This window comes from Rhinolophus sinicus, linkage group LG01 (assembly GCF_036562045.2).
Source record: "Rhinolophus sinicus isolate RSC01 linkage group LG01, ASM3656204v1, whole genome shotgun sequence".
Taxonomy (NCBI): Eukaryota; Metazoa; Chordata; class Mammalia; order Chiroptera; family Rhinolophidae; genus Rhinolophus; species Rhinolophus sinicus.
This window is the reverse complement of record NC_133751.1, coordinates 115,160,734-115,184,527: the sequence shown is the minus strand read 5'-3', so window position 1 is coordinate 115,184,527 and position 23,794 is coordinate 115,160,734. Positions and strand designations below refer to the sequence as shown.

The 23,794-nt window shown below is 39.2% G+C and overlaps 1 protein-coding gene across 2 annotated transcripts in view; it reads right to left on the bottom strand.

Moving 5' to 3' along the window:
* The window catches only part of CNTNAP5 (contactin associated protein family member 5), an 807,958-nt gene that overhangs the window by 125,797 nt on the left and 658,367 nt on the right, over window positions 1-23,794 (bottom strand). For both annotated transcript variants that reach the window (XM_019749551.2, XM_019749552.2), the window contains exons 15-18: window positions 21,708-21,835; window positions 21,361-21,531; window positions 17,201-17,419; window positions 8,557-8,796 (exon numbers count right to left, since the gene is read on the bottom strand). In XM_019749551.2, the coding sequence (XP_019605110.2) occupies window positions 8,557-8,796; window positions 17,201-17,419; window positions 21,361-21,531; window positions 21,708-21,835 (758 nt within the window). The remainder of the gene's footprint in view (window positions 1-8,556; window positions 8,797-17,200; window positions 17,420-21,360; window positions 21,532-21,707; window positions 21,836-23,794) is intronic.

The window sequence follows — 23,794 nt, the reverse complement described above, 5'->3', positions numbered from 1 at the left end:
CTCCAAGAGACACATCTCAGCTACAAGGACAAGCATAGACTCAAAGTGAAAGGGTGGAAATTGACACTCCAAGCAAATGGTACCCAGAGAAAATCAGGTGTAGCCATAATGATATCAGATGAAACAGACTTCAAGGTGAAAAAGATAACAAGAGACAAAGATGGACATTTCATAATGGTGAAGGGACTGTACAACAAGAAGACATAACAGTCATCAATATTTATGCCCCCAATCAGGGAGCACCAAATACACCAAGCAACTACTAACAGAACTAAAGGGAGAAATTGACCAAAACACAATTATACTAGGGGACTTAAATACATCATTGACAGCTATGGATAGATCATCCAAACAGAAAATAAATAACGAAATAGTAGCCCTAAATGACACATTAGATGAAATGGACATAATTGACATTTATAGAGCACTTCATCCTAAAACATCAGACTATACATTCTTTTCTAGTGTACATGGAACATTCTCAAGGATAGACCATATATTGGGACATAAAATCAGTCTCAACAAATTTAAGAAGATTGAAATCATACCATGCATATTCTCTGATCACAAGGCTTTGAAATTGGATATCAACTGTAAAAAGAAAGCGGAAAAACACAAATACATGGAGATTAAACAACATACTTTTAAAGAAGGACTGGGTCAAAGAAGAAATTAGAGGAGAGATCAAAAGATACATAGAAACAAATGACAATGAAAATACATCCTACCAAAATTTTTGGGATGCAGCGAAAGCAGTTTTAAGAGGGAAATTTATCTCATTACAGGCCTATCTCAAGAAACAAGAAAACTCCCAAATAAATAACCTCATGTTACACCTTAAAGAACTAGAAAAAGAAGAACAAGTAAAACCCAAGGTCAGCAGAAGAAAGGAAATAACAAAAATTAGAGCAGAACTAAATGAAATAGAGAACAAAAAGACAATAGAAAAATTAATATGACAAAGAGCTGGTTCTTTGAAAAGATTAACAAAATTGACAAACCCTTGGCTAGACTTACTAAGATAAAAGAGAGAAGACACTGATTAACAAAATCAGAAACGTAAAAGGGAAGTTATCACGGACACCACAGAAATACAAAGGATCATCCAAGAATACTATGAAGGACTATATGCCACCAATTTCAACAACCTAGAAGAAATGGACAAGTTCTTAGAAACATATAGCCTTCCAAGGCTGAACCATGAAGAACTGGAAAATCTAAACAGACCGATCACCAATAACAAAATTGAATCAGTCATCCAAAACCTTCCCAAAAGCAAAAGTCCGGGACCAGATGGCTTCACTAGTGTATTCTACCAAACCTTCAAAGAGGATTTAATACCAATTCTGCACAAACTCCTCCAAAAAATTGAAGAAGAGACAGTACTCCCTAACTCATTTTATGAGCCCAACATTACCCTGATACCAAAACCTGGTAAGGACAGCACAAAAAAGAAAACTACAGACCAATATCTCTAATGAATACCGATGCAAAAATCCTAAATAAAATTCTAGCAAATCGAATACAACAATGCATTAAAAAGATTATTCATCACGACCAAGTGGGGTTCATCCCCAGGGCACAAGGATGGTTCAACATACGCAAATCCATCAATGTGATACATCACATAAACAAAATAAAGGACAAAAATCATATGATTATATCAATTGATGCAGAAAAAGCATTTGACAAGATACAACATCCATTTATGATTAAAACACTTAATAAAATGGGTATAGAAGGAAAATACCTTAACATAATAAAGGCCATATATGACAAGCCCTCTGCTAATCTCATAATTAATGGAGAAAAACTGAAGCCCTTTGCTCTACATTCAGGAACACGACAGGGATGTCCCCTATCACCTCTGCTTTTCAACATAGTGTTGGAGTCCTTGCCAGAGCAATCAGGCAAGAGAAAGAAATAAAAGGCATCCAAATTGGGAATGAAGAAGTTAAATTATCACTCTTTGCAGATGACATGATGCTATATATAGAAAACCCTAAAGACTCCACCAAAAAGCTATTAGAAACAATCAACGAATACAGTAAAGTTGCCGGCTACAAAATCAACGCACAAAAGTCCATTGCCTTCCTATATACTAACAATGAAATCTCAGAAAAAGAAATACAAAAAACAATTCCTTTTGCAATTGCAGCAAAAAGAATAAAATACCTAGGAATAAACTTAACCAAGGATGTGAAAGACCTATATGCTGAAAACTATAAGACATTTTTGAAAGAAATTGAAGAAGACACAAAGAAATGGAAAGACATTCCGTGCTCATGGATTGGAAGAATCAACATAGTTAAAATGGCCATATTACCCAAAGCAATATACAGATTCAATGCAATCCCCATCAAAATCCCAATGGCATATTTTAAAGAAATAGAACAAAAATCATCAGATTTGTTTGGAACCACAAAAGACCCCGAATAGCCAAAGCAATCTTAAGGAAAAAGAACAATAATGGAGGTATCACACTTCCTGACTTTGGCTTGTACTACAGGGCTACAATAATCAAAACAGCATGGTATTGGCAGAAAAACAGACACATAGACCAATGGAATAGAATTGAGAACCCAGAAATAAAACCACATAAATATGGACAGATAATTTTTGACAAAGAAGCTAAAACATACAATGGAGCAAAGACAGCCTCTTCAATAAATGGTGCTGGGAGAATTGGATAGCCACGTGCAAAAGAATGAAACTGGACTGCTATTTGTCACCATGTACCAAAGTTAATTCAAAATGGATCAAAGACTTAAGCATAAGACCTGACACAATAAACTGCATAGAAGAAAACATAGGTACTAAACTTATGGACCTTGGGTTCAAAGAGCATTTTATGAACTTGACTCCAAAGGCAATGGAAGTAAAAGCTAAAATAAACGAATGGGACTATATGAAACTTAAAAGCTTCTGCACAGCAAAAGAAACCATTGACAAAATAAAGAGGCCACCAACTGAATGGGAGAAGATTTTTGCAAACAGTGCCTCCGATAAGGGGCTAGTATCCAGAATATACAAGGAACTCATGCAACTCAACAACAAAAAAACAAACAACCCAATTGAAAAATGGGCAGAGGACTTGAAGAGACATTTCTCCAAAGAAGACATACAAATGGCAAATAGACATATGAAAAATGCTCAACATCACTAATCATCAGAGAAATGCAAATCAAAACCACAATGAGATATCACCTCACCCCAGTCAGAATGGCTATCATCAACAAGACAAATAGTAACAAATGTTGGAGAGGCTGTGGAGAAAAGGAACCCTCATACACTGTTGGTGGGAATGCAGACTGGTGCAGCCGTTATGGAAGGCAGTGTGGAGGTTTCTCAAAGAATTACGAATAGAATTGCCATATGACCCAGCAATCCCTCTCCTGGGTATCTACCCAAAAATCTGAAAACATTTAGAGATAAAGACACGTGTGCTCCAATGTTCATTGCAGCTTTGTTTACGGTGGCCAAGACATGGAAACAACCAAAATGTCCTTCGATAGATGAATGGATAAAGAAGTTGTGGTATATATACACAATGGAATACTATTCGCAGTAAGAAAAGATGATATAGGAACATTTGTGACAACATGGATGGATCTTGAGAGAGTAATGCTGAGCAAAACAAGTCAGACAGAAAAAGCAGAGAACCATGTGATTTCACTGATATGTGGTATATAAACCAAAAACAACAAAAGAACAAGACAAACAAATGAGAAACAGAAACTCATAGACCCAGACAATAGTTTAGTGGTTGCCAGAGGGTAAGGGGGGCGGGGGGTGGGGGGTGGTAGATGAGGGTAAGGGGGATCGAATATATGGTGATGGAAGGAGAACTGACTCTGGGTGATGAACACACAATGGGATTTATAGATGATGTAATACAGAATTGTACACCTGAAATCTATGTAATTTTACTAACAATTGTCACCCCAATAAATTTAATAAAAAAATAAAATAAAAAAAAAAAAAAAAAAAAGGTCATGAGTTGATAGTTGTTGAAGCTAGAGAATGCATGCATGGGTGTTCTGAAACTCTTCTCTCTACTGTATAATTTAATTTTTTTTCTGTAATAAACAGTAAAATAATGATATAAGTTGTCAGGAAGGTAAATATTAGAGAATTTTTCAACATGTTTTTGGCAATTAGTAAAGTGTATCTAAATATACATACTTTTTTTCACTAAAATTCCATTAAGGAAATAATTGATTAATGTGCTTATCATAGCATTATCTATGTGTAAAAAAATTGGGATGATCTATAATTCCAAAACAATAATAACAGCAAGCATTTAGTGAGACTTTATACGTCAGGCATTACCCCAAGTGCTTTGTGAAGTGATCATTGAATGCTCACCACAACCCATTGTGAGGGATTGTTGAATTTTCTACACTTTTCACATTTATAGATGAGAAACCCAGGAATCATGAGGTTGAATTACATAACCAGTTTCAGGCAGTGGATTGTGGATGAGCTGAATTCTGAACATAAGCCGGCTGGTGCCAGAGTCCCAATATTGCTAAACTATAATGCTCTGGTGATAGAATGGGTTAAATAAACAGAGGCAGTTCCACCAGATGCAATATATTGCAATTGTTAATACTAAAAAATTGTATAAGAATGTCTATTAAATGAAATAAATAAAATCCAGGATCTAAAATGACAGATATCTTGACTATGTTTAATGCAAAGAAAAAAGCAAGAAGGAAAACAGATTTTCATTTTAATGGCTGACTTTGAGTAGCTTGTGGTTTCATTTTTCTAGACTTCCAAATGGATTTCCAATTAAAATTCCAAATATGTTATCTAACATTTTTAATTTGAAAATATGTTAAATGACAATACCGTGACAGTCATACCCAGATTGCTAAAGTAGTGGTGGGGATGGATACTGGCTAAAGACAAGCACACATCAACAAATGGTGTTGGAACAACTGAATCATATATAAAACAATGAAGGTAGATCCCTTCCTCACACCATGTACAAAAATCAATTCAAAATGGATCCAAGACTAAATGTCAAAAATACAAAGCATTTAAGGAATCATAGCTATAAATCTTCATGGCCTTAGATTAAGCAACAGTTTTATTAGATATGACTCCCAAAGCACAAGCAACAAAATAAAAATAAAAAATAAATAAATTAGACTTCATCAAAATTAAAAACTGTTGTTCTTCAAAAGATACTATCAAGAAAGTGAGAAATGGAGAAAATATTTACAAATCATATATGTAATATGATAATTATATTCAGATTATATAAAGAATTCCTACAACTACACAATAAAAAGAATAAAACAATTAAAAATTGGCAAAACATTTGAATAAATATTTCACCTAAGAAGATGTACACATGGCAGATAAGTACATAAAAATATATTCAATATTGTTAGTCATGAGGGCAATGCAAGTCAAAACCACAATGAAATAGTATTTCACAATATAATGTTTATACTTAAAAAGACAGACAATAACAAGTGTTGGTGAGGATGTGGAAAAGTTGCAATTTTCATGTATTGCTGATGAGAATGTAAAACGGAGCAGCTACTTTGAAAAACAGTTTGACAGCCCCTCAAATTATTAAACATATAGTTATTATATGACCCAGCAGTGCCACCTCTAGGTATATGCACAAGGGAATAGCAAACATAGGTCCATAAAAAAAAAAAGTAAACATCCCAAACCATCAACTGATATGTGGTTAAAACAAACAAAATGTAGTACATCCGCACAGTGGAATACACTTTTGGAAATAAAAGGGAATAAAGTACTGAAAAATTCTATAATATAAATGAACCTTGAAAACGTGCTAATTCAAAGAAACCAGGCACAAAAGGCCACATATTCTATAATATTATTGATATGAAATATCTAGATTAGGCAAATCCATAGTGACAGAAAATAAATTAGTGGTGTCCAGGAACTGGGGTGGGTGAATGGGGAGCAGTGAATGGGGAGTTGTTGCTAATGGGTATAGATTTCTTTTGTGGATGATGACAATATTCTGAAATTAGATAGTGATGATAGTTATGCAACTTTGTGAATATGCTAAAAACCCATGAATTGTACATTTTAAACAGTTGAATATCATGGTATGTAAATTGCATCTCAATTGAAAACAACAACAACACACACACAACAACATACACACACAAAACAACAACAACAAAAAGTACATATTTTAATCCTGTTACTACTTTCCTATATAGAATAAAATCAGGGTTATAAAGGGGAAAAGGGAAACAAAAAGATGTCGGATGGACCTCCAGCCTGACATTAACTAGCAAATCACTAAACCTCCCTGACCTTCAGTATTGTCATATGTTAAAACAGATATTACCACCCTCCCCTTCTAGGTTGGGGATAAGCAATGTTTCAGTCAATAGTTACAAGCTAATTTTATGATTATTAATTTTTTGTACCGTGATCAGAAACAGAAAGTGGGTCAATGAACCATGGTTCTAGCCCAGGCACAGCTAATGGATAAATGTCCTTAATTCAACTCCAGATATTATCCAGTGTTTGCAAACCCTAAAATATACATGTCATAGTAAGTTAGCATAGAAGATTGCCCCAATAGAGAGCAACGTTGTTCAGGGCCATGTCGTAGCTAATGGCTCCATTTCAGTTCCAGCCACGTTTCCCAGAGGCACTTGGCATGGCTAATAGAATTGGTAAAAAGGTTCTTCTTACAAACTTTGGAACTGTTGAATATAAAGAGAATCATTTCCTTAGATTTATGAAATAGGAGGGAAAGTTTGGAAACAATAAAATATGAAATAAGCTGAAAAAGCTAAGCACATATTTGTCTATTTTGTTTGTAGATCAAAATAAAAAGTGGGGAGAGAGCACAAAGGACATTTCAACAAATTCAGTCAAAAGATACAGTGGCATGGACCGAAGATAATTCATAGTAGCTGTTTCAGAGAAAGGAGCCAATGAAAAATTAGGCTAAATTCAGACAACTATGATCTATGAGATGTTTGAACACGATCTCTGGATAAAGGTAGAAAGATCAACTATTCTTTTTTCTTTCTACAAAAGTCTTGGTTATATAGATCTTATAAGATAATACTAGTATACTTTAGTGACTGGACCTGGTAGCATTTATTCTGTATTTGCTTCTTTTAGCATGTGGGACCAGGCTAAGGGTGGCATTCAAACTTTTCAGGGAAGGTGTTCAGAGACCTCCCTAGTGGGAAAACCCAGTCGCACTTTGCTTGTCTTAGCTCACATGTAGAGCCTACCAGGACGGGCCCTGCTTTTTTCCAAGCTCCCATGCAGGGCCCAACACTCTGTTGGCCCTAAAATTTATACCATTACTTTTACTCCCAAGGAGCTTTCCAGCAATGGCAAGAAAGTAATTCACACTGAGAAGGCCAGTGCAAATGGATGAAGAGCTTGACCAGCCATAACAAGAAAGTAATTCATACTAACTGGGGACAAGGCCAGTGCAGGTAGATGAAGAGCTTAAATTACAGATCCCTCAAAGCGAAGCTGAGTGCTGAGTGCTTCTTTCCCTATTGTTTTGCAGTTCCAACAGGAAGTGGGACTGAATACATAAAGCCTTGTTTCAGAGAGGTGCTTGGGAAATGTATCTCAATGAATTGACAAGAACTTTTATAACTGTTTGTACATAGATGGTGTTTCAAATGGTAATTAAAACACTTTAATAATTTAAATGCTGCTCTTGAAATATTGTTTATTTATTCAACATTTTTATTAGTAAAATAAATTTTAAAATTCTGCGAAGTCTGACAGTAGACCAAATCTTTTGTCCCACTATTTGAAAACTACCAAGTATTTATACTGAAAGAAAATGAGATTTTATAGTTTTCAGAGTTATCTCAAATTTTTCTAGATAATTGACACCATGGCCATCATTCCTTATCCGAGGTGTACTCGCATCATGGTTAGCTTCTGTTAATGCAATGGTCTTGTGAGGTTTGGAGGGGGTGTGGAAAGGCACGGGGGCAGTGTTCTATTTTCAGCGCCCTGATGAACTAAATGTGAATTTTGGGGCTGGGCTTTTAAGCCCTAGACCCCAATCAAGTCACCTGCAGAATAGGGAGATTTTCCTAGATATGCGGTACTGACTTTGCTAACTTATCTATACTCTTTCTATTGCAAAAACGATTTAGGATGGCTTAAGGATCTGTAAGGATCCTCCAGGGCTAGAGTCTCTGATTCGTTGATTACACCTATGGACTGAGGAATTAGGACTGGGAAGGTCAGTGCACCCTGCAAGATCCGGCTGATACAACAGAAATAAGTCCACCTCTCTGAGTGCTTAGCTGGTTCTCGGCCATGGAGAGCCTGTGGTCCTGTTACTATCCATTCAGCAGAATTGCACTGCCAGCGTCCACAGACAGTGATAATGAACATCTGTAGTTGTGTTGAGGAGATATGCAGTCTCAGAATATAGAGAAACCGAGGCAGAATGATGGTCATCTGAGGACTGTAAGGTCGTGGGATTCTATGACCTGGCCATAGCCTGTATTCACTACAACGCGGCACATGGGAAGATGAAAATGTCTATTGTACCTTTTTTGCAGAATGGCCCTTCGTATGGAGAACTGGTGCAATCGCACAAGTATCCGCTGCGCTTCTCCACACACTTGCCCCCATTGTGGCAGATGCTGCCATAACTGCTGCAATGGCCTGGGCATCCTGGCCGGACTCCAGACGTGACCTTTGCCCTCTCCTCCAGGTCCAGTTTCTGCCCATTCAAGTGTAAGGAACGGATGCATCCCAGGAAGCCTTTCTGTTTTGATGATGTTCCCCCTAAGTAATGAAACACAAAAGGAAAAATAGATCTGTAAGGTGTCATCCATAGGGTTCAAGTTTTTTAAGTTTAATATCAGCATTGGTAAGTTAACTATTGTTCTGTTGTCATGTTGTGGTGGACTTTTCAATTGAAATTTCCAGTGAGAATTAGGAATTTAAAGACCCTGGGAGAAATGCATGCCTTTTTAGGCTGGGAAAAATACCTCCCCGCAATCAAAAACAATTTTTTTAAAGATCATAGTTTATGTGGATTCCTGTACTTTACATATTTAAGAAAGAAACTTTAAGATAGAAACTTGTCATATCCCTTGCAAATGAAACAAAATGTGCTTTTAGTCCACAGCAGACATTTATCTCAAGTATCACGTGCAGAGTGGGATTATAACCTCTGGCAATGTGAGAAGCTGTTAGACTCATCAAGTTAGAAAACTGTGAGGAGCTTTGTAATGTTTGTGTAGCACAGTGCAATGGCCTAGAAAGGCAGGGGGCTTGAGGCCCAGGCAGACATGGCCGAGGAGCCATACTGACCACTGACTCACCCAAAACTCAGCTGCTTGATCTGTAAAATAAATCTATTTGATGTGCTCACTGTAAGGCTTAGTTAAGATCTAGGAATACAGTACGTCCTCAATCACTGCTCTTTGCTATCACCTCTCTTGAACCCTCACAGTGGTTTTGTTTTTCTGTTTTGTTTTTTCCCCCCATAGGATTCTGTTTATTTGATCATTTTAATACAGGAAATTGCTGGACCAATCAACAGGAAGACAAATCTTACACAGATGCCTGTGTTCACTACGTGGACGAGAGGGTCTCCGCGGCAGTGGGCATGCATGCATTTCCTTTTGAAATGGGCGGATTGTGTGCATAAGGGCCACAAGATAACCAGGCTCGGAAGGGTCACAGGCCACGAGGGAACCACACTTCAGAGGCAATCGAGGCATTAAATACAGAACCTATACATGACATTTCACTTCACCATATGCATAATTTATTTATTAAAAGAAAGGAGACCACAGTATATATACGAGCGGCTTTGGTCAGAAAAAATGAATGAGCTGGGTGGTGCCTAGCACATGGAGGGCTTGCCATCTGCTCTCCCTCTGTTCTTATTCCCACCTTAGCTAGAACTGGTACGTTGTACACACACACACACACACACACACACACACACACACACTACAGACTTTGCCAAAAAATTGCATATACATTTTAAGAAAGGAAAAAACTATATTAATTGCAATACTCAGTATATATACCCATAACAAAAGATGAATACAAGTCATGTTTGACTTCCGCAATTGCAAGTGTTGCTCAAAGTGGTTACCATCAGCGTCCAGACATTTCTGATTATGGTGAACTACTTCTTGAGCATAGATAACATCTCTGAAAATGTGTATACATTTTTTTGGCTCTCCGGTGTATGCGTGTGTGCATGCATACGTGTGTGCGTGTGTGCGTGTGTGTGTGTGTGTGTGTGTGTGTGTGTGTGTGTGTTGATTGATCCTAGATTACTCCCAGATTATTATTTGGAAGACAAATTTCTCCTTCTGGGATACAGAAAAAGATTTTAATCCAACTTTCTGCTGAGGATACATCTTGAAGTCTTCAGAGAGATCCACAATGTTCCTTACAGATTATTCAAGAATTCAGTAAATTTAAAGGGGTCAGAGTATTTTATTACTGTTGGATATTCAGGATTCTACTAGCCTAAACTTCTAATAACAGAAAAAATATATATTGAGAGACAACAAGCCAAGACATTAAGCTAAAGCCCATCAGCAGATATTTATTTTGTGTGGGAATTGTGGGAGGTTCCAGAGAAGGCACATGCCCACCCTTGAAGAATCCTAGTTCTACTTCAAATCCAGTGCTCTGGGCTCAAGTCCATGTATGTGGATAATGGGGTGGACGGGAAGGTGTGTTGGGAAACAACAAGGGCAGGACTGGCTTGTCATTTATTTTATGTATTTTTAAGCCAACTCTCCTGAGCCTCATTCATTTCTAGTCCTTCAGGTTGCAACTTTAGTAAATCTTGGTCTAGCAAATGACCAGATGGAATATATTCCAACCAAGGTGGATACGGATGTGAATTCCAAATGTCCTATCTCAAACTGGGAATATAGATGTTAAACAACAAACAGCTATAAGGTAAAGAAATGAATATGTGAGTGAAATAATTTCTGGCATCATTCATCCTGGCAGGGTGGACAAGAAAATAATGGAAATGGGGATAGTGGGAATCTAGGGTGGGAAGAGGGAGCATTCTCCCTCCCCTGAAGCACACCAGGACATCAGACCCATAAATATATGTATGACAGTCACCATTTGCATCTAAACACACAACGCTCCAAAAGAACTAATCCAGTCTTTTATTCTAAAGTAACGATGAAACTCCATCACATCTTCAGTTCTGGTAATTGATACCCAGACCGGCCAAGAAGTCAAACCCAAATTGTATTCTGCTGTCTGTCTCAATTCCAGTGGGTAAATCTCCTTGAACCACAAGCTAAATCAATTATAAATATAAGCAGATCATAGAGGAAGTTTCACTATTTCTTTCCTAGAGATTGTGTAGAATAAAGAGGGGACGATATATGTAGTAAAATGTTTTGTTCTATTTTTTTCCCCTTATTTTGCAGTCACTTCTTGCGGTGAATTTGAATAACACTCATATATCTTTTTAGTGTCCTTTTCCTTTCTTCTAGCAGAAAACATAGAGGATCGATTGCACGTTTTCTTGCATGTGACTTAGCCAAGTTCATAAATGGAGAAGGTGGCTGGGGTGTTTTCTTTGACAGAAATACCCTCCTTGAGGTTAGAGACCTAGTGAGTATGGTGAGAATGACCCAAAACAAGAGGTTCATTTCAATCCCAAAAGCTGACAAAACACAGTGACACAATGAACTATGAACTAAATGGCAGATGAACTAAATTTCAGTCCTTACCTGACTGCTTTTTATTCTTTACAGGGGAGAAAAAACTGGAGGTTAGGCTCTTTTTTTATTTATGGAGAAGTAGTATGTGGTCTATGTATAGACTCATTCTAAAAAGATGTGCTCCAACCACATAATGACATCCAGTCAGGTTGTAGCACTTTCTATTTTCTGACAGTGTGACCTACTCTGTGTACAGTGGCATTGGAGGTGTGAATCTCTGTGAAGCATAAATAGTGCACAGAAGAGCACCACAATCTCTCCTCCTCCTCACCTATAACCTTTCTCTTCCAACCCAGCCTTGTGGATCTGCTCTCGCAGGTATCTGTGGACCCATCTGCTTCTTTGCATCTCCAGAGCCATGGTCTTAGCACAATCTCCCTCACCGCATTTGAATCCCAGCAATAGCCTTCTCATTGATTGTCCTATTCTCAGCCCTGATTCGGTCCATCCATTCACTAGTTTGCAACCAGAGAGCTCAACCACATGTAAAATTTGGATTCTGCCAGTCCTGCTTGCTACTCTTCAGAGAGTAGTCATTGTCCTGAGAATAAGCTCAAATCCTTAGCACAGCTTATATACCATGCAAGTCCTGGCCTCCAGTTATCTCTCCCTCTTCCTGCTCTGACTTCAGGGCATGAGACATTCTGAAGTGCTAATGGTTCCCCAACACTCAGGGTCTGCCTCGATTGTGAGCCTCTCGTGTGCTTTGTGTTTATGTGGTGTGGTATGTTCCCCATGCACTCGGCGGCTCACCGTCCTCCATCCCTTCTGTCACAAAAGTATACACATGCACTCCCTACATGCATTCCCTATACATTCCCACGTACATGCATTCCCTAGTCACATATCTCCCGCCCACCCAGTATTTATTTTAACTAACTGCCAATTTTTTTGAAAACAAAAAGTATTTTAAAATTTCTAGTAAGTCTTCCACTGAAGAATCAGAAGTTCTGTTCACGACGAACCTGGTTTCCTGCTGGACAAAGCCCAGTTGCACTGGGGTCAGCTCCTCTAAAACAGGACACTCATGCTCTACTTGGCCACATGGCCCACCAGGACCACGTCATTCATTCATATTGCCCTCCTGGCCCTTGCAGGTATTTGATTTTTCAATTGTTCTAATATACTTTCCTCTTTACTTGTCTGCATCTTGTCTAGCATTTATGTAAGGTTGAAAGAACATCAACAAAAAACAATTGTAGACTTATCCTTAAGGCAGATGAAAGTTATTTAATTGAGGCTCATACTTAATCTGCAAGCTGTTTGAGAATCAGAACAATGCCTCTAAGAAAAAAAACAAAAACAAACACCAAACATACTTGTTATAAGCTAGAAACTTTATAACTAACTTACTGAATACTCAATGGGAAAAAGGTATTCTTTATATTATTCACATTACATAGTTGAGAAAACTTAGTATCAGAGGCATTGTTTTGGCCAGAGTCAAGAATCAAATAGATTTTATATGGCAGAGGCAGGAGTCAGACTGGGCCCTCTTAGCCTTCTAGCCTCTTTACCTTCACAGCCCTAAAATCCTACAATGAACTATTTGATTAGACAATTTTGGTCAGTAAGAAAACTAAGCAATTCTTCTTTCTTCCCCTGGTCTCTTACATGGTTTCTGTTACCAAGTAATATATACATATGCATTTTATCCTCTTGGCTGCCCTATCACTTTTCTTGACAATTTACACTGTTGGTAAGCTGGGTTCGCTGGAAGTAATTTTGTATGAAACTGTTCAGTTGGTCCTGGGTATGGAACACGTTCATTGTGATGATGCTTCCTTGCACTGAGCATGAATCAGCTCTTAAAAACGGGATATCATCACTCACAGGCTGTCTTAGAAAACCTCCGTGTGTCACCTGAACAAATGTTCATTGTTTCCCGAGAAACATCTCAATTCTTTGTATCCTCCTTGAGCGCAAGTGCAAGAGCCTCTATTTCTCTTGTGTGCCCTCGCCACATTTGACATGATTCACCTGAAAATGGGAATAATAATTCCCTACCAGGGTGAAAGCAGGAGCAGCATTTTTGGGGAGCTCTGCAACTTTATGATTTATCAAGTCAGTGTAGTATTTTCCCCCAAGGAGTTATAAGTTGGGAGTAACTTCAGTTTATTTTGACACAGATAAAGAAGCTAAAGGAAAAAAAAAAAATCCATGAAAGACCAAAAAAGTAAAACAGATGTAAAGCCACACAAAAATGAGACTCATGGACCAACACTTTACAAACTGTCCACGGTACAACTGCAACACATCTGGAAAGATGCAATGTCAGATTTGCGGAGAATGAGACATTTCCCTTGCTATTACATACATGTGGGTATGAGGATAAAGATGCTTTCATTCCTAATATGTATATGTAGACAGCAGATCCTCAAGTTGTAAAGAATCAGTTACCAGACTCTTCGTTTTCATTCTGCAGATAAAGACAATGAGCATCCTTAGGATAACTGTGTTTCTACCAAAGCCCATGGCCTGTTGGCCGCTGTCCTGGAATTCTTACCCAGAACTCATTTCATTGTCAGCCATGGGTGCTAGTTCTTGGACTTCTCTTGCCTTATCCTCTTAGTAGGGAACACAAAGCAGAGGAACGATACCACCATGAGTGTCAAAGGTGGAACAATGTCAAGCTTGTAGCATAGATTTCAGAAGCTACATGTTATGAAGTTTCTCCTAATCCTTCAAAGAAATGTGATCAGTGAAATGGCATTGTTGCAAATGTAACTATCATGGTGATAAAAGCCTGAATTAAAAAATAAAAAAGAAAAAAGAAAAAAAATGTTTCTCGGAATCCAGAATGCTTTGACTCATGTGGCAGGACTTGAACTTGTCACATTCAGATAGCAGGGGTAGTGCTAAGAGGTACACCCTATTCTGTAAAATTAAACCAATTTCTGGTACTCAGGAAGCACTCATGAGCACAGCAGCAATGCCCTTAAACAATGCTGAACAATGCTGTTTTGATTGCAAGGTAGTTCAGTGGCTAAAAGTATCTAGACAGACACATCCAAATTAATATTTACGTCCTGCCACATTCAATTCATCCCAGTAAAGAAGTACATATCAATTATATCTTTTTCTGTGTAGCAAATAAAAATATCCATTTCCTCTAAATTTCTGAGTGATGGGGAATGCAATCCTTCTGTTTGGCTGCTATAGCTAAGTAAAGGGTTTTTATTTTTTTTGTTTTTATTCTTTTGTTTTTTGTGGGTGTTTTTTAACCACTGAATTATAGAAATGGAAATATTGCAACTTCAGCTTTTTCAGTCACCTGATATTTCTAAACAAGTGTATCACTGAACACTAAGCAAAAAAATTCAAACCAATAGACTAAAGTGACCTCTAAAGGCATTTTTTTCTTCTTCAAGTACATTAAGACAAATTCGATAAAGCAGAGTAACATCTAAGATGGAATTTATTGGAGAGAAACATAACAGAAGCAGGTGCTCTAGCCACAGCTGACCTTGGCTCCACCTTGAGCAACATATCTCCTCCAGACCCATCCACATGCTCTCACAACCCATGGCCTTTGTGAGCAATTTAATGGAAACATCTGCAGATAAAAACCTTCCATGAAACACAACTGCCTCTTTTTCCCTGTTGACTTGCAGAAAGTTTATCACATATTCAGGACATATGATAATTTCATAGCTACATGAAATTTGCATGAAAGGATCAAAAAATTATTCCATCTTTATATACACATTTCATCCTGAAAGATTTGTAAATACTGCCTGAAGATAAATTAAACTTTGGCATGAATATAATTTATGAAAATTGCAAACTACTTGAATCGATTCCACCAAAAAAACCCACAAACATTACATTTTGATGACTAGCAAACTTCTTCAGAGAAATAAAATGTGATGTTTAAGTAGAATTAAACAGCAATATAAATTTTTAAAAAATATTTAATACTAAATCATATCACTTATGTAGGTTATTAATCAAGTAAATGCCTTATAATCATAAAAATGTTTTAATCACTTATACCTTCGCTTCTGCCAGATATGAAAAACATGACAGATGAAGAAATATAACCCCCATTAGATGAGAGCATATGACATATTCTATTACTTTTTTTCTTTTAGTTCATGTGCTTTTAGTAACTACTTTCCTCAAAGTTAAAATTTTACAAATTCAAATGTAAAGGAAGCAAGTAAGAAACACCCACTGATTGCTGAAGGCATTCTGTTACTAACAGGCAAGCTATGTTGTGTGAGAGTTGGTTAAATAAAAAATAAGGAAAGAAAATTAAATCTGGGTTGCTGGCCACTCTTGGAATTTATTTATATCATTGTTCTAAGCATCTCAACTTCAAGTTTTATGTAAGAGCATCTTCTTAATTGTGATAATATTACAATATCCCTAATATTTATAGCACTGTTTGGTACTTGAAAGCTTTATAAGCCCTGCTCAACGTATTTTCAAAAAATCCTTTCTAAATTATAAAGCTGACCTTTCCTACCTGGACTAATGTGGCTAAGTTCTATTCCCTGCCCCATCTCTCTCTCTCTCTCTCTCTCTCTCTCTCTCTCTCTCTCTCTCTCTCACACACACACACACACACACACACACACACAGACTGTGAGCTCTTTAAAAGTAGTGTCACTATACAACTCACTTTTCAATCCCCACCATCCAACAAGGTGCCAGCTTGTTTTAGGTGCTAGTGACTATGGAAGGAAGGAAGGAAGGAAGGAAGGAAGGAAGGAAGGAAGGAAGGAAGGAAGGAAGGAAGGAAGGAAGGAAGGAAGGAAGGAAGGAAGGACTCAGTGAATCCTGTGTGAGACTTTCCAGTCCCCATGAGCAGCAGTGGCAGCCAGTTCAGATGAATAACTTGTCTGAAGTCTGATTCTGAGTCTCAGAAAGGGAATAAACACTGGAGGGACATCTGCTTGGGGTCCAGGACTGCTTTTTAGGTGCAAGTGTAAGGCAGCCAACCAGGTGACTTGATTTCAGGGTGTATCAAAGAAGCCCTAGTTTAAAAACCAATAATTCCTTTCCCCGTTGTATTACTGATGACTGAAATCCCTTTTAAACGCTACAGCATATTTCATTACACTGTTATAATTTTCAGGAGTTAGGTATCAGCAAAAAGGGGCAAGTGTGACCCACTGACTTAGAGCCAGCACCACAAAGCTGCAATGAGCTGATCCATTCTCTTTTCTAACAGCATATTTTGATTATAAGGATGAAACATAATAGGGGCCCTGGATATATGAAGGTCATATGTACAAAGAGAAAAAATACAAAAAAGATCTGAGACCACCTCAAAATTTGCTAAGGGGAGGCATAATCTTTTATTGCTGTAGTTAATGAAGCTAAAAAGAAAGAATGTGTAAAACTAAATGGATAATTCTAATAGCTTTATGACATATTTTAATAATTTTTCTTGGGCCTGGTCACACAATGGTTTTGTAGGGTTTTTATTATGAAGGGTGCCTGAAGATGTCCCGTACCTACAAACAACTGGCTGTTCAGCTGCAATCTGAAATGTCCGTCCTCCGAAGTCTCCCTGGTCATCCTCGGGAGGTTGTCTACCTGGAGCGAGGTTACCTTGAGGTTCCTCTCTGCTTGCACGTAATGCCACTGGTTGTCATTCAAAAGGGAAGGAGACTGGACCACGAGCTCGATGGGGCCATTCCCAACATCCATGGCAAAAGTGATCTCGGAAGGAGCTGAAACCACAAAAGGGAAACAGAAAGATGAAGAGAGTTGTCTGCATTCAGGGCACAAACAAGTTGTGAATGAATGCTATAAATGATCATAAATCAAAAGCTAGGTAGGAAGGTCTTCAGTGGAAATCCCTGCAGTATTAAAACTACATTAATAGTAATAACCACCAAATGTTAAGCCTCAAGGTTTTATATTGGCCCAGTTGGTGAGAAGTCAGGACATAGGATAGGGAACTGGGACACCAATCCCAATATGATACACATGTATCCATGTCAAGTTTCTGGTTTTTCTGGGTCTATACTGGCTTCAACTATGTCTTCCTAGTTATCTGTAGATACTGGGTTAGCTGGGCAGCTTTGCTCCTGCAGGGCAAAGACCCACAACCTGGAAAATCCAGTGCTCTTTTCCATGTTATCTCATTAATACAGGTGATATAAGCATTCACATTAAGATTTAGGGAAAAAAAAAAAAAAGAGGCTCAGAAAGTCTGTGTCATGTCCAAGGAAACATAGCTGCAAGTGGGGGTGCCTGGGATCAAAAGCACGCGTTCCCCTCCCCACTCAGCTCCTCCTATGACTCTGCCTTTCTATATCAATATGCATGTAAAACAAGCCAGGGGCAGCTAGTCGGGGGTAGTAATACCCATAATGATATGGCAGTGATGATACTGGTGCTGATGATGGCAGGTGTGGCGCAGCCATTAAGTTAGATAGGGGAGAGAGAGAGAGAGAGAGAGAGAGAGAGAGAGAGAGAGAGAGAGAGAGAGAGAGAGAGAGAGAGAGAGACCAAGTACCAGCAGCATTGAAAAGACAATGAACTCTGCCAGGCACTTGCAATCGATTCTCTCATTTCAGTCCTCAAAACAACCCTGTGAGGAAGGCATCACTTTTGTTTCCATTTCATGGATGAGAAAACCAAAAGTTCATAGAAGTAAAAATATTTTTTCAAAGATTCCCAGATAGTGAGTAGAATCTGACACCAAAAATAGAATTATTTACCATTTTTTCTCAGTTAAGTATATGTTCTTATATTTTCCGTTATTATATACATTTTTGTTAAGACTGAAGGAAGTGGAGAGGTAAGCTATACATTGAGGAAGAGAAGATAGCCCCCTTTCAGTAACTGGAACCTTTGTATGCCAGACCTTCACTTCACTCTCAACACCTTGTGATGCCCCTCTCCTTTATCCCCAAAACAGGACATGGGTTTTTTTTGACAAAGTCATCAACTACCAAATCTGAATTATCAAAAGTCAAACACCACCGAGGACCACTCCCTCCTCAGCCTCAAAACCCTAACCGAAAGCCAGTCTTGGTATAAGAAGCCCCCAATATGCAGGATTTCAAGTAACTGAGAGCTTGAATTATGTTGCACATTCTAGTCAGTGTGAATTTTGACCTAAAGGAAAAGCAATAAGGGAGAGGCCTTGAAAAGGGGATATAGAGCCACTGTGTCCTAAGGCACATTTTCTATCTTGTTGCGTCTCAGTTTTCTCATTTGTAAAATGGGAATAAAATCAGTAGCTAATTGTCAGGTTGTTTATAAATTAACTCTGGTGGAAATTATATTTTTATCAAATGTAATACCACGTGCATTTAAAACATTTTTGTACAGCCCAAAAGACAAAATATAGTAACAGAGAGTACACATTGGGTATCGACATATAATTAACACTAAATCAACACTCATTACCTTGTGATGACATTTGCTGCCACTTTAATGAATCAATAGGCCTTGGGGCCTGATTTTTATTAAATGTACATTAAGGTTATTATATTAATATTATAAAATGGTTGGCACTCAACTCCACGTTTTCAGACCTGGGCCAAGTTCGGTAGGAGGGATCTTATTTCACACGAAAGGCACAGGGTTTCCTCCCATTAACAGTCTAAATTGTTGGCGTTAAAGGAGTTAAAACTACCAATTAAAGAGATCTCTTTCCTTGCATGTATTGTGCTGTCATTGCTAAAGAAACACTTAGTTGCTTGGTGATTTGGAGGAAAAGCATACAAACACTGCAGCTACATATCTCCTCTAGCCGGTGCTTTTGTCTCTTTCTCTCGATCTCTTAAATTTCCAAGTTTCTGGTGGTAACACATTACTTATCCTTTCAAGGGTATATGATGTAGTCACAATGGTCAATTGTCTTAATCACACTATAGGGAACATCTATTTAGACGCAGATAAATGAGACACCTGGTGACAAACAGGAGTTTTTATGGCAATGGGTATAACAAGGACAAGACGGTGGGAACAGGCCACACTGTAGGTAAGAAATAAGGGGATACCCTGAGTGCAGAGAATTGAAAAACAAGCAGAAGCAGCTAAAAGTAGATCTGTTTTTCCTTATTGCCATGCGCCTTTAATTCTAAGTGTTAGTAATAAAACAGATCTCCACCAAAAACATAATCTTTTGTTAGTCTGAGTTCTAACAAATGGTGATGTTAGTATTAATTTTTAATAATGCACATGTAAGCTTCAAATAGCACTTTTTATTTCTTAACACTTAGTAAATATTGTATTCAAGAGGTAAGTTAACACAGAGAACACCAGATAAATTGTTGGCTCCTGAACATACAGACTCAAATATATGTGTTTTCTTTAAAGAGCAAGAACTCAAGTTCTGACTTTTCATTTTTATAATTACTGCACTATCATTATATAACTCAAATCTATTGAAACACATGAATATATAGTACCATGGGGTTGTGGACACAAATTACATCCAAAGACAGCTTAAGTGTTTTGAAATCCTCAGGAACCCTGTTAGGTACTACCTAACAGAACAGCAATCTATGCTGAATTTTCTGGTAAAAATATTTTAGTGGATTATTTCTGATTGCAGAGGTATTTTGAAAGTTGTTAGAAGTGATTCTGAAAAATACACATGGAAAATATTACAATTTCTGGAATTTATTGTAAAATTGAATTTTTATGAATCTGTACCCAAGATATCCTTATGTTTAAAACCTTTCCTAAAATTTATATAGCTATTGCTTAATGTGAAAAAAATTAAAATTTATAAAAAGAATCCTTTGATCAATATGAGAGAAGATTGATGGGTAAATCTGATTACAATCTTTTAAACATAGACATGCCAAGAAAATCAATTTTGATGAAGTCATTCACAAATTTGTAGAGGTAAAGTCTAAGGAACAGACATTTTAATTTTATTACTGTTACTGGAACAAATGAACATAGGTATTTTTTTTCCCTTTTTATAAAAATCAAATTAATGCAATTGAAAAAAAAATCTATTTTATTTTCCTTTTTGTACTGGGTTATTTTTTTATTGGCATGACTACATATACAAGTTCAATAATAGAACATTTCCCCATCTGTATTTCTATCATTTTTTCATTTAACTTTGTGATGATTACTGAATATAACCTGTATATATAGGAGATAGGATGTTAAAAACTGACCCACGTCCTGGCATCAAATGCACCAGATACACCAAAGTTCATGGTGAAGTGATAGAGCAATGATGGGAATTCTGACTGGGTAGTCACACACTCCTAGTGATGAGCAATAAGTGAGGATACTACTTTCAGAGCAAAAGTACAACAAAAAAGTGGACCCAAAATCTGAATATAATGCACAAGAATAACACTTTCAGCTTCTCACAGAAATTGTAATGAACAAGTTCTATGATGTAGAAACTTAAAGTCACACGTAAGAAACACACATGGATCAGATAAAGGACATAGCCATAGGTATCCACGGACATTTGGGGAATGTGCTATTTTGAAGAGAGAATGACTGATTAAATACGGATAGGTAATAATAAAACATTAGAAGGTACTAGAAATTGGCATTGCTAATTTATAGATGCCCAGTGAGGTTATTTAGTAGTACAAATATGAACTTGTTGTTGGCAAAGATAAGACTAAAGTTTCTTCCGTTGACCAACTACATTAAATTCATAAATGAGGGAACTTACAGCTTATTTCAAGTCGGATGAAGTCTGTAATGCCAAGGTTTTCTAAGAAAACTCCAGATAAAGCCATGGTTTTAAAAAAGAAGGAAATATCAGCGCTGAATTCCGCATGGAAGGTAGGAAAGTGGAGGTAAGAGGCTTCTGTATAAAATGAGACTGCATTCCAGAAGTGTCCTGCAAATGAGAAAATCCTTAAGCATGGCTCATTGTTTTGGAATGGGGTATAGGAAAGCTGAGCATGTGGATAATTTTTCAAGACTGGGGAAAACTGCATGGGAAAGGGATAAGGGAATAAAAACATCTTGGGCTTATGTAACACAGAAAGAAAGCTTATTTCCATTAGTACTCACGGTCACCATAGCAACGCAATGGACCAATTCTCCAAGCAGCTTCTGAGTTTGATCTGTTGGTATCAGTGATAACTATCTGGGTGACAGGCAAGTGGTCTTTGAAGGAGAGAAAGCCAGTATCATTTGTCCTGCAAAACACAAATTACAGAAAAAGAGGAGAAAATGTGGATAAACTAGGGACTCTTTACCAAGACTCCTCTTTTCAAAAGTGATTTGGGTGGTTCCAGCAGGGTGGGGGCAGGGAGGGGGATAACAGGGCGTTTCATCTCATACGTGTGTGTGAAAGACTGGTGTCGTGCAGGGGACCCTGCTCGCTGCGCCATTTGTCGTGCAGGGCGTCCAGCGGGGTCTCTGCTCCCGCTCCCCACATAACGCAGGACATGGTGAGGCCAAAAAGGAACACCCACGGAGCCATAGGTAGGGGAGTCATACCACTATATTCTCTCTGGCGGCACTACACTCTCACTGGAGGCTGGATCCACACTGTCCGCAAACCGCCATCCACGCTTGCCAGCCCAGCCGCCATCTTCTTGCTAGCCCCCATTCTTCTCTTTCCTCTTCTCCGCCGTAGCCGCAGCAGTTATATTTGCGGCTAATTGGCTAACTGGCTACAGCTGACGGCCAATCAGCCACAGCTGACGGCCATCTACTACCCGAGCCAGCACTCCTCCACGTGAGGCCGAGAGCCTGTAAACTACTTTCTGGGGCTCTGCCCCCACACTCCACCCCTACAGGCTCTCGCCTCACAATCTACGCGACAAGCATCTTCCTCGAGGGGCCCTGTGCGAGGAGCCTGGGGGTGAATGCAATATCCTGGACACAGCCAGGCTCTCTGGGCACAGCCAGGGTTTCTCAGGGCACCACCAGTGCTTCTGGGCACGGCCAGACTTCCTGGACTTCTTAGGGTACCACTAGTTTCCCCGGGCACAGCTAGGATTTCTCAGGGCACTGCCACTCTCTGTGGGCACAGCCACACTTCCTGGACTCATCCAGGGCTTTCAGGGCACTGCCACTCTCTGTGGGCACAGCCAGACTTCCTGGACTCAGCCAGGGCTCTCAGGGCACTGCCACTCTCTGTGGGCACAGCCACACTTCCTGGGCTCGGCCAGGGCTCTCAGGGCACTGCCACTCTCTGTGGGCACAGCCACACTTCCTGGACTCAGCCAGGGCTCTCAGGGCACTGCCACTCTCTCTGTGCCTCTCAGGGTACCCTGCTGGAACAACAGCGACTCACAATCAAGGTGCTTACATATTCTCAATGGCGGCCAGTCAAGAGACAAAAGCAAATATCCCCCAGTTCCACTAACAACAGTTCCCAAACAAACAGTCAAGCGGTCCATTAAATTAGGGATGGAAGGCAATTCCCCATAGCCATAGTCATTCACCAGGGCCGTCCTGGGGGTGAGGGACGACCTTGACCTCACTCTCATCTCCCACGGAGGACTCAGCAAGCGTTACCTCCTGGGACTATAAGTCCTGCATCCAGGCTGCCTGACCAGGAACTTCCCGGCCCACAGGGCTGCAACGACCTTTGCTTTCTCCGGCCTGTGCTGGTTGGGGAACCGTCCACATCTTTCCACCTCTCCACGGGGCTCCATCTCTCCAGCAGCTGCATGGCTTTTCCTGTGCTGGTGGGAGAACCGTCCATGTCCTCCCACCCCTCCACGGGGGTCCAGCTCTCCGGCAGCTGCTCCTCCTGGTCTTCCTGAGACAAACTGCTCCACCGTCCTTTGCAGAGCTTTCACCGGCACCATATCCTGCTCGCTGCGCCATTTCTCGTGCAGGGGACCCTGCTCGCTGCGCCATTTGTCGTGCAGGAGACCCTGCGGGGTCTCTGGTCCCGCTCCCCACATAAGAACGCAGGACACTGTGAGGCCAAAAAGGAACACCCACGGAGCCATAAGTAGGGGAGTCATACCACTATATTCTCTCTGGCGGCACTATACTCTCACTGAAGGCTGGATCCACACTGTCCGCAAACCGCCATCCACGCTTGCCAGCCCAGCCGCCATCTTCTTGCTAGCCCCCATTCTCTTTCCTTCCTCCTCTCTGCTAGCGTAGCCACAGCAGTTATATTGGCGGCTAAT